The sequence below is a fragment of the Cynoglossus semilaevis genome, chromosome 7 (genome assembly GCF_000523025.1).
Source record: "Cynoglossus semilaevis isolate Cse_v1.0 chromosome 7, Cse_v1.0, whole genome shotgun sequence".
Taxonomy (NCBI): Eukaryota; Metazoa; Chordata; class Actinopteri; order Pleuronectiformes; family Cynoglossidae; genus Cynoglossus; species Cynoglossus semilaevis.
Window position 1 is genome coordinate 7,096,950 of NC_024313.1, and position 12,306 is coordinate 7,109,255.

A 12,306-nucleotide genomic window follows, 5' to 3' on the forward strand; every position below is an offset into this window, starting at 1 on the left:
ATAACATACAGTTGCATGAAAACAAAGATTTGTTTTCAAAAGCCAGAGAGCAAAACACCAAAAAGGCTGCCACGAGAAACAAACACGTGCAGTTCAATTCAATCAAATCAAATGAGCATTAACACATAAACCAGTTCATACCAGAATGCAGTGTTAATTGAATGAAGTGAAATTATTAACATGTTTCTCTTCCTTATTTTCATATTTTGCAGTGGGTAGAAGTAGAAAAATAAAAGGTCTTACTGTATCTGGCAGCTGTGGAGGATCAGTTGCAGGAGTTGCAGGAGTTCTACTGTGAGAGAGAGGCAGATTGTTGATGCAGCTTGTTTCTCAGATGGTATCAAAATTGTCGTTTGTTTCTTTACAGTCTTGTTTCCAACCAGTTCAGTTCAGTCCAGTTTCCCAGCAGCAGCTTAATCCCTTGGATCACATCCTTGATTTCTTGTTTACTTCTATCTTCTTCATACTCTTTTCCTCAAACTTCCTGTTTTCTCATCAGCAGTAAGTTGGTTAAGCCCTGCCCCTTCATGCCTTTTAAGTTAAAGGGCAGTTCTGTCATTTTCATTTTTGCTTCAGCTCCTACATACTGTGTAAACCAGTGACAGGAAATAATATGGAACAATTGTTCTTTAGAACAAACACTGTTTCTGTATAAAAATGCTATTTTCAGCATTTCTGAACATTATGTTTATGTGCTAAAAAGTTCATTCTTGCATAGTCTTGCTACTCCATCTTTGAACACTACCGTTTCTACTGCATTAAAAAATACAACCTTAAAATTATATCTCCTTTTAACTGAAAAATGCCATAATTTGGAGGCATTTTATTCATTTAATTCCTGTGTCAGTGCTAACATGCTAACTCACCATGGGTTAAAATGACTCCAGGTCAGTTGCACACAACAGCCTGTGGGAGAAGAAATATCTATACTCTTGAAGAGATGATGAGAGTTTTCCACAGAGAGCAGTAATAAATATCAATGCTGCCCTTTGAGTGTAGTTTGGACACACTGAACTAGTGATTACTGAAGAAACCCAGGACTGTATCATCCGCTAATGGGGGGAAAAACTGACACGGTGTTCATTAGTGAAGTCCAAAAATCAAAGGTACACAGGCTCCCATTAAACACTGAGCAATCAAGTATCCAGGTCAGAGACATCCACAGGAGGCCTGGCTCAGTTCTGAGGGCGGCAACGTTAAGCCTGGCAGTCCGACTCTTGGCTTTGTCTACCAATTTAAATAAAAATGAAATTACTGTGTACTGTATGGTGATTTTCCTTTTTGCTGCTGCCTTGAACATGAACTCTGAACCATATTAAATTTTCTTCCTTTAGAAAAATGTGCTAACAGCATAATAATAATAATAAAGGTATTAATAATACAAAACAGTGTGAGTCATTTATTTTGCAGAATAATAATGTTGTTACAAAACACGAAGGAGCAGTTGTGAAAGTGTTCTTTTAAACATCAATGACTCATTTGTGATTCAGTCAGTTTGCCATGGTCACACCAGGCATGGACGGAGGGGCTGCCAGCTGATATGGACAGACACACAAAAACAAGCACAGGCAGGTGGTGGACTCAAAGAGGAGGAGGAGGAGGAGGAGAGAGAGAGAGAGAGAGAGAGAGAGAGAGAGAGAGAGATGCTTGAAAGGAGACCCAAGGGCCAGCAGTGATGCAAGAGGGATGGAGAGGGTCCTGATCAAAGAGGAAAACGAGCTCAAAGAGCCGGCATCAGTGGAGTTTAGTCCCACAGACGTGTCGTGTGGTTTGAACTCCGTTCTGCGTTGCCTAAAATTCGTGCAAAACACAAGCTCAAAGAAGGACTGACATTGAGCAGTGTTTTGTCATTTTAACGCTGGAGGACAAGAAGTTCCTGTCGGTGCAGAGAGATCAATTTTCCATATTTATGTTAAAAAATGTACACATGCACATCAAACATTACATTCTTGGACTAATGAAGCTGCAGCTTCATTTGGGAACTGGGATTCTAAAAGGTGTCGAGTGCTGAAGATGTTCCCGAGGGTCTCTGTAAGTCCTCCACTCTTAAAATTTCACTGAAATAAGGCCTCAGTGCATATAAGCAACATAAAAAAATAAAAATGAATGTACATTAAAAGGTGCCGCTGGAACTAAGAAAAACAATATGTAGCAAAAAAATAAATGCTTCCTTTAGTTTCAAATGAGCAGAAAAGTAATTAATGCAGGATTATCAAAGTCTGTGCTCGGCATATAAAAGGAACTTCCACCTCGAGGATGATTTGTTATTTCCCTTAATCTTTTGGGCAAGGACTGAGGAAGCCGCATTCAAAAAGACACTGTGATCTGCTTTCAGTCATGATTAAAAAAAAAAATCCTATTAATGAACAAACAAAGTTAAAACCAAAAGTGAGTGGGATTTCCATTTAAATTGTTTTGCATTTCAATGCTCTTAAAGTCCAAGGATTAACCGTCCTCTGGAAAAGACACAACGCTTTTAGGTTGGTGTGTGTTTTCTTTGTCTCTCAACTTCAGAGAGATTACAGTTGTGTGGTGATAACGTACAGGCGGCCGTGCTGTCTGTGCAGCGGCAGTGGAGGTACATTTGACTGATGTTTTTACCTACTGATCTTACCTTGTGAAAAAGGCTTAAGGAAATAAAAGCACCACAGAGAACATTTCTTTTTTGTATCCAAGGCTAAAGTCACTTCTATGCTTTCAAGTTACCATGTAGTCAGTGGAATGTTCCAGCACACAGTCCCCGATGAGCTGGCATCTGAATACTCCTGAGCTGATGAGGACATCCTGTCAGGTGCACAGGGCTCGTCAGCTCAACTCAGTAAAGCATACAGGCTGATGACTAGACATGTGGTTAAATTACAACATTAATTCAAATTTTTGACACTAATAGTTCTCATTCAATATTCCTAATTGATATTGAATACAGCAATTGATATTTAACAATCTAATCCATGATTCCCTGATTCTACTTTTGGACGAAGGGGCACATATGGCCTGCAGGCCGACCAATCACATACATGTATGTTTACACGTTTACAAAACTGACATACAGTATCTGAAAAAAATATATATACAAAAGCTAATTGTAATGACCTATACCTATGGACCCACATTCCAAAAATACTGTTTTTGTTTTTCCAAAAATAAGCATTTTTGCAAAACAAAAACAGTGTTTCTGTATAAAACTGATTTGCCAGTTAACATGAGAACTGATTTCCCCAGTATGTTACAGGTATGACCTCTGCCTGTGTTACAGCACATTGACCAGATCTCAGGTTCAAAATGCATTTGCATTTTGAACCATGTTAGTCTGTAATGTAAAGTGAGAGACTAATTTGTATGTATAGCACATTTATAAAACACAGGAATTGTACCCGAGTGCTGGAGGCACAGAGGTTCCCGAAGCAGCATGAGCCACCGCACGTATACACATCATTATCTAACGTCATGTGGTTCGACTGTATAGAAAGTTATGGATTCTCCGAACTTTATTTTCACTTAGCTTTTCATTTGTATTCCCTCCCGCTCCTCCACATGGACGTCTGCTGAGACATAAGAGTAACTGCAGATTTTATAACTCACCGCACGACAGTGTAGATGAGCCATCTACCTTCTGCAGTCATTTGGGAGAGGGTCTCTAAATGTGACAGATAAACCATGGTGGGAGAGGGGAGGCAAAGGGTACAATGGGCTACCTCAAGTCTTAAAAATGTCGTGATCACAGTGTGCCTGGAAAAAGACTGCAAGCTGCAGAGCCCAGGAATATTAAATTACAGCCCTAATGTTCTGCGGCAAAGGAATTGAAGTCATCGCAACACAAACAAATTGGATTTCGCTGCTCATCTACAATGCATGACGTGGCATTGAGCTCCATGAGCACCTCAGACAGGAGGAAGAGGATTCGTCTGAATCCAGCGATGACAGCCATCAGTGGTCAAACTGGGTTTAGAACAAGAGACGGAGGGAAAGCTGCGCACGATATCTGTGATTGATAGGTTTCTGATGAGCTTCTGTGCTGCAGCTGGTCAGTGGATCGGGCTCTATATTTGTCAGTTATGATTGCAGTTGGAACTGAGGAACAAAAAAAAAGGAAATGTGGTGACAATGGTGAAAAAACACAAATACTGACAGAGTGAGAGGAAGGAGATAACAGCCAATCCTGTAGAGTGGTTCAGAAAAAGAGTGAAATGTAAGTGAGCTCCGTATTTCTGAGCATCCAGGCTATTAAACAGTCTGTCAGAGCCTCTGCACTCGCTCTCTTTTCTCTCCATTGTTGTCTAGCCCGTGGTCATCCTCAGCAAGAGACGTTACAGGTACAAGACCATTTTTGATCCTCTTACTTTCTGACTGTTTGATGGCCTTTTTCATCTTGCTTTGGAGGAAAGAGCACAGGTTCAAATGCCAGGAAGCACAATGTATCGTACATGAAAGCAGTAAGGTCCCAGGACCACAGAAAGCCTCCGTGAGGCAGTCCATTTTTTTATCCTTTATCTAAAAAGCTGATGCAGCCCAAAGCAATTTGGTCAGAATTTCACTTTTGTTACTGATGTCGGCAGTCTTTGAAGTTCATTGACTAAAATGAAAATGTATACCTTAACGTGGCAAAATGGTTTGAACTTTTGATGGTGACCTTTAAGAGTCGGAAAGACGATGTGTCTTTTAAAGAGTAACGTCAAACGACTGACAAGATGATCACTGAAATTTCAGGCCTGAGGAAATCCAAGCTTTTAACCTAAAGTTGTCAAGTCATTGTTAGTGTTCACTTTAATGCCATATAATTTGAATATGAAATACTGGTAATTCTTCAACTGTAAAGTCCACTCCCCGTTTATAGATAAGAGCAGGAATCGGCTCCAGTTTTTGTTATGTTTAGAAACCCACTGCATATAGAATTGTGTCAACTGCATAAAAACTAATGTCACATGTTACATATATACATGTTATATGTATATATATGTAAATTATTTATTTATTTTTATTAATGTACTCTGCCCCACTCTTTTTCTCTCCAAAGACAAAAACAAGGCACTTCTGTTAGTACATGAAATCCAGCACCATGGACAGCGCTGTAATTATTTGTCCATTACGTTCAGTGAGAGGCAGAATACTCTCAGACCTTTAGGGTCCACCCACAGGGAGGGGATAAAAAAGCACTACATCATGTCTGAGGAGAAAAGTAAATCCTTCACACACAACCATATCACGGTTGTCTCTACTCTCTGAGGTGACGCGCAGCAGCAGTTCCTGAAACTCTGCCACGAGGCACAACAAGCCTGGTGGTGGTCACTTCAGTTCTGAATGCACACATGAACAAAGAGCAATTGGAAATATAAAAGAGCAGTATTTATCCTAATCATTTGCATCACTGGAGGGAGCCCAAGTACCACCAGTGGTGCGTGTACCTTAGTTTGAGAACCATCATTATTGTATCTCACGTGCTGTAACTAGTTCGACACCAGTACTGTGCTGGCTAAACAAATTATGATTAAAAAAGTAAAGAAATAATTGTAAGGAAATAAATATACACTTTAAAGCCGTATCCAATTAATTTGCAAATCACTGAAAGTGACATCAACCATTTTTAACGGCACTGTCGGAGATTTCACACACTCTCCATCTACAAGAAAGTTAAGGACGACTCAAAATAATGGCTTTGTGAGAAAGCAGCTGTCAACACTTGAAAATAATGAGGAACCAACACTCCAGTCACGTCACTGCTTTTCAGTCTCCAGACTTTTGCAGGTCAATACACGTTCCCAAAATACACGGGAATATTGATGGGAAGTTCAGACATGGTGTTTCGGCAAGGGATTGTCCCTCTCCTCCTCCTCCTCTTCATCCTCTCTCCATCCTTTCTCTGGGCACACTCTCTTCACAGTACCTCCCCATCTCTGCCTCCCTTTCCCTCTCTTCCTTCTCTATAACCCGATTACCTTGAGAGACGACTAGAATCTTTCTCGCAGCCTGAAAGTTGAAACGCCCAGTCTCACACTGGGGGAGTGAGAGAGCGAGAGAAACCGAGAGAGGGTGGGGGAGAGAGAAAGAGAGAGAGAGAGAGAAAGAAATCTGGAGTGCGCGTCTGGTGCGGAGCGCAGACCTGTTCGCCACAAGTGATAGTGGATCCATCCAGATGAGAAAGTCTGAGAAATGTCGTTTTGCCTGGACCACAGATCCATGATGTGCAGGCGGGGACAGGCGAGTGTTCGCGTCTTGGACACAATATTCGGATGCTGCGGAAGTCAAAGGTAGGAGAATTATCCAGGTATTTTGAATTTACTATAGTTTTCCCCAGTTTGTTTGGATGGGCGCGTTTCTGCGCTGTTACTACACCGTATACTATATTTTTTCTAATAATCCCGGGGACTAACAGTACTCACACAGTACAAAGGGTAGTTTTACGCCTTCGCTGTGAAAATAAATAAAGAAAATGATGATAATAATATGGTGAATATGTGGCGTCGCACTGTGTCTGTTTGTGGTGAGGAGAAGCTGGAGGATGTTGTTGATAATAAACTCTGCACATCTGCGACCACTGGAGCAGAAATCCCATCCTTCTGTTCGTCGTTCGTGTGTGTGCATGTGTGTGTGTGTGTTAATTGTGACTCATTATACCACGGCATAAACTCATCAAATCACTGAGCGGACTCCGAACTGTTGTAGTGTCATATTCTACTCAGAGATCACTTAGAGATGCATTTAGAGTTTTTAATTTTTAATTTTGCTTTTTTTGACAAAGCTTTCAACACAGAAAGCAAAGAGGAAACATAACAAAGAGCAGTCAAGGAGTGGTTGCGTGTCTGCGTTCACATCATTCATCTTTTCCCTGAAGAGATGAGATGATAAAGCAAGAAAACTGAAAAAAAAAAAGAGATTAGTATTCAAAAACCTTGCAAGAACAATAAAAACCCAAATTGTATGGAAGTGTCAGGTGCAGACGGAGAATCAGGATATATATTTATACAAAGGAATTGTAGGTCAATAACTAATAATCTATTTGGTTGATTCAATTGAATTAATCCTTCCATCTACAAGACATTCTTCTGGAGCTTCTGGAAATGTGGTATGGTGAGGAATTACAACACAAGGGGGCGCAATTTAGCCCCAGCCAACAGCACCCGGTGTGGGAGTAAAAGTTGTTATTTTCAAAACTGTTTCTTGACATAGATGTAAGAGAAATCGTCCTTGAGAATCATCTCCCCCGGGTGTTGGAGGCATCAGATCAAATGCATGTTTGCTTTTTTTAAACAGGTCATTTTTGAAACATCACTTTTGGCATCTAGTGGACACATCAGAGTTCTTCATAAATAATTGTGTAACCACCCTGAAGATGTGAGTCAAGATATTGATATTAAAAGTAAACATAGGTAATGGTCGTAGGTGTGAGGTCATTAAGATCTATCTATCTATCTATCTATCTATCTATCTATCTATATCTATCTATCTATCTATCTATCTATCTATCTATCTATCCATCCATCCATCCATCCATCCTCCCGATCTGTTGTGCTTAGCTACTAAGATCATACTCACCAGCACTGAAAACAACATACCGCATTCCATGTTAGTGAAAACAAACCACTCAGTAACAGCAGTGTGCACGGCTATTGTTGAAAGCCAGTTACAGTATGTCCATGAATTATTCAAATATGTGGCTTAGATTTTTTTTTTCCAAGAGGATTTTCACACGAAGGAAAACCCTTTAATCCGTGTGACAGAGACGTAGGAGAAACACAAAGCACAGGGATGAGAGCGTGGCATCACATGGTTGCAGAGGAGCCTCGTGTTGAAGAACACTGAGGCCTCCGTGTTTTAACATCTCTTGACATGGATGTGTTGGATGAGACAGGGCATTAACGCCGGCTTCGGGAAGGATTCAAACAAAAAAGAAGAGTGACACTTTTATACTTTCCTTTCATGATGATCGTTAAATCAAGTGATGGATATCATGCAATTATTCATCTGCCTATTCCGTCAGTGGTCTTTACTGTCATATGCTGAAGGCCAGGAATGAAAACCTCTGATGTATGCTTTACTGTGTATTTAAGAAAGGGAACCCTCGTGAATGGTCATCTATAAATACTTGATGATCATGGTTATTATACGTCAGACGCTGCCTCTCAATTTATAACACTGGAAGATTAAGCTGTTATTGTAGAGAGGAAAAAAAAAACGTAAGATAAACAGTCAAACACTGCCAAAAGCAAAGACACATTGGTATTCAGCTGTATCTTAGCACACCGGCCTTGAGGCTTGGCAGATTATACCAGCTCTCCAATTCAGGGTCAGAGGTCTGAAGCTGATTGGCAATGGGCTGACACAGGAAAACACAGTGTGCTGACTGCGGTGTAATGGGGTTGGAGCAGACAGACGTATCAAGAGTGGCCAGCGTGTTAGCAATGCCGTGGCCTCTCGAACCTGGATGCTTACAGGTTGTTCGCTAATCTATTAGCCCCCTGTCAGGCACCTCTGGGCGCTCTGACAAGGAAACGCGGCAGCACACGGGCTTGTGCTCGTGCCATCACTGTCATATTGAATTGTTTTCCTTGCAAACAGCATTTGCTCTGCCTCATTCGCTTTCAGCTGCACCTCCCAGCTCTTTATGCCTCCCAGCCGGTGTGGTCGACGAACACACCACAATAAGATCACTAGCAGAATAACATCGAAGTATTCTTCTCCCTCTTTCAGAGTGCACAAACACACACTTTCTCCTATTTTTCTTTCTTGGTCATTTACCCAAAAAAGTACAACAGCAATGATTTAAAAAAAAAATGACATTGCAAACATTTGTCAGAGCAACTGGAAGTAATTACGTGAAAAACGGCTCGATGCCTGCCGCTAGCATTGATACAGAATGTAGGGGAAAAGACAGTTGTTTGAAAAATACTCATTATTATGAGAGGAGCTGCTGCAGCTTTCTCAGACTCTGTCAAAGAGAGAGTCTATTAGCAATGATCTGTTTTCAATACCTGGTGCAGTTTTCTTTTTTTTTGGAAAATTCTATTGAGGAGGAAACAACAAAGAGAAGGGAAATGTCTGACTGTGTGTTGTTGCTGTTTTCCCAAACATCCTTGAGCTGCAGAATTCAAACACGGGAGCTAAACTGAGCTCAATGTAACGTTTTATTGTACACTGTCACAGATGGTAATCACGGCCTTGCTTTAGTGCTAATGCAGTAGTGATTTATTGATGGCAAATGCTATTCATAGCCCGCTGTAAATTAAGTGGTTATTGTCTCAGGAACCCAAGGGTGTTTTATGTCTAACTTGTCTATGAAGCTGTGTTTTTTCCCCTGATAACTGAAATATAACTAATATAAAAGTTTAACAGATGTTCTTTCTTGCACTGTATATGATGAAAAAATGCAATTATAGGGATAATAAAACCTGAATACAAATCATATATATATATATATATGTGTGTGTGTGTGTGTGTGTGTGTGTGTGTGTGTGGATATTATGCTTTTATATGATTTTCCTCCCGGAGGAAAATGTCAGACGTAGAAAGGTTTTCATCATCTGAACATTAGTGCTGTAGCACTGTACAAACATTAGTACAGTCAGTCTTTAAAACTCATATAGGCTTTAGTATTGATCAATGTCTTATGACCTATCATACGGCCAGCAGTGGAATGGAATACTAATATTTGCTTTGGCTCCGGCAGAGGACAGACAAATACATCTCCTTCCTCGTATTGAACCAATTGTGCGTTCCAAACCTCTTTCACTCCTCTTTCTTTTCCACTCTGCCAGAATAAGCTGTTAGCTTCTCCCTGTACTTTATAGTATAATCATCGCTTTACATTTTTCCCCGTTCTATTTTTCTTTCACTTTGTTTTCGTATAATTTTCCCATCGCAGGGCTTCTGTTTGCTACAGTTTGTTATTTGCTTGTGTTTTTTTGCTCCATGAATAAAATACATCCCATGCTCCTGGGCTTCCTGGAGCTTACAGACTACTGTACGGACAGCAAAGTTTTCACGGCTCCTCCTTGTTGGACCTCCTGTGGCTGAAAGTGCTGACAGCGTTGTTTCACATCAGCACACTCTTTTGGTCCATGTACCACATGGCTTCAGGCGATCCACATATATGATGCTCTTGAAGTCTTCTTCTTTCATTATTTTCTATTAGTTTCTCATAAAAGAACACAAGGGGTCACTGATAATATGATCAATAAAACTGTCCTGCAGCAAATTACACTGATGTCTGTAGGAATGATTCTCTCTCTATCTCTCAAATATATATTTATATTTATATATAATATCTAAGCAACCGTTCCTCATGTCTTATAAGTGGCAGACACGCAGATGGTAAACAGAAATATGCCAATGTATTTTGAAGCCATGGGAGTGCTTATTGCACTGAGAAAAATATTGTGGGAAGTGTGTGTGTGTGTGTGTGTGTTGGCTGATGTAAAAGGAAATTAAACTTAATTATCTATTATCTCTGAAATCAGCAGGGGTGTAACTCTTGCAAAGACAAATGCAGCTAAAATTGCCAGTGCTGAGTAGGCAACAGCTAATCTTGATGTGATTTAAGTCAGTATTTGACAAAGTGTCACCAAACTCCCTTGTCAGTTGTGGTGTCAACGATTTTTTCCCCTCCACTTTAAATCCTATATAAATGTGTTGTTGCTTTATCTCCACAGGTCTCAAAGCGCTGAACTCTGAATGACATTAGAACCTGGCATTGCTGACATCAGTGAACATCACTGAGGACTCCACCACAGCTGTCACATTTGCTCCTTGTCACAAGAGTTAAACTGCCTGACAAAACCCTCCCTGGCACCTCTCAATCCTCGAGGCTATGGAGAACCTGAGCGAGCTTCAGAACCCACTACTGGACAAAAACAGTAAGCACATCGTCAACGGATATGGAGGAGACTTCCATAATAAACAGTGTCAGGAAAACATTATTAATTATTTTGCCGGAGGAGGAGGAGGAGGTGGCGGTGAGGTGGGAGGAGGCAAAGTGAATAACACTAATGTGGTGAGCAGCGGAGGCTGCAACACCAACGGTAAGGTGAAAACTCAACAACTTTTGGATGCCACTTCGTTGCATCTGGCAGTAGAAGCTTTCTACAGGCCTAATTTCATCCTTTACAAGGAGGACAGTGGCAGCATCAAGGGCAAGGATTACAAAAGTGAATGCTGCGAGACCACCTTTACAGAGAAGAAGGCGAAGGAGGCTCCTAACACTGGGGGGGTGGACACACCTGGCACAGAGGACTCACAGTCGAAGCTGCTGGACGAAGGCGAACACATCAAGATCCAAACAGTCTCTTATGAGGTGGAGGAAGAGGAGTACGTGGAGTATGAGGTAAGAACGCTATGTTAATTACAGGAGTCAGTTAGATCTCTGTTCAGTTGAGCCTCGGGCTCAGGGATGTCGTTACCATATGACCGAGCAGAATGATCCTGAATAAATGATCATTATTTCATATTTGAAATATAAAAAGACTCCTTGCACAAACATTTTACGCTTTCTGAAATCCAATTTGATCCACTGATCCTGACTTCGATTTCCATCTCAGCAAAATCATTAGTTAGATGAAAAGAATTCACCTGTGTCCGTCTGCCTCACACACAGATACTTGGTGCTGCAGTGTTTTGGCATTAGTCACTGCATTTTCCAACTCTGCTGGCGGGGCAGTGGCACAAAACAGTGCAGAGGACTGAAGGCACTGGACGGCAGAAATTAGGCTGCGCAAAACCTAAGGAAGTGACCACAGGGCTGAAAGAAAAACTATTGATGTGGTAAACTTGGACCAGCTAAAGCTGGAAGTAATAAATAAAATAATAATAAAAAAAATATATACACATATGTATACATATATATATATATATATATATATAAAAATCCTCTATACGCAAAATATATACAAATCTAAAAAGGTTATAAACCTATATGTCACCACATTTTCTCCAGTGGATTTGGATGTTAATGTAGGTGGATGCACACCAATGAGAGCGCAGATAAATGAGACATGAGGCTGCGTGCCAACCGAAGGCTTGACTCCAATACTGAAAGGTTAAGTGTGCACATTAGCATATTGTTCACAATTTCCCCCACAAATTCCCTCTTTATAAAAGAGCAGGTCGATTTAAAAGAAAAGCGTCATGAGACTCCGCAGCCTGCACTGAGACGTAAAGAGACAGAGACACAGTGGGACTCATTACGGAGCCTCCCAACTGTCGACCACCGACACCACAAAGTGTTGGATGTCATGGTCGGAGAGGAGGCAAAGACTTTATACAAAAACAGTTGTGCAGACATCTGTAGCAACTTCTATGTTTTATCTAACATAACCG

General features: G+C 40.8%; 1 protein-coding gene across 1 annotated transcript in view; it reads left to right on the forward strand.

The window, feature by feature from the left end:
• The first annotated feature begins 5,607 nt into the window (after positions 1–5,607).
• Positions 5,608–12,306, forward strand: part of syndig1l (synapse differentiation inducing 1-like) — a 25,541-nt gene continuing 18,842 nt past the window's right edge. Inside the window, exons 1-2 of the mRNA XM_008313130.3 lie at positions 5,608–6,245; positions 10,644–11,314. Of these exons, the coding sequence (XP_008311352.1) occupies positions 10,802–11,314 (513 nt within the window). The 5' untranslated portion in view covers positions 5,608–6,245; positions 10,644–10,801. The remainder of the gene's footprint in view (positions 6,246–10,643; positions 11,315–12,306) is intronic.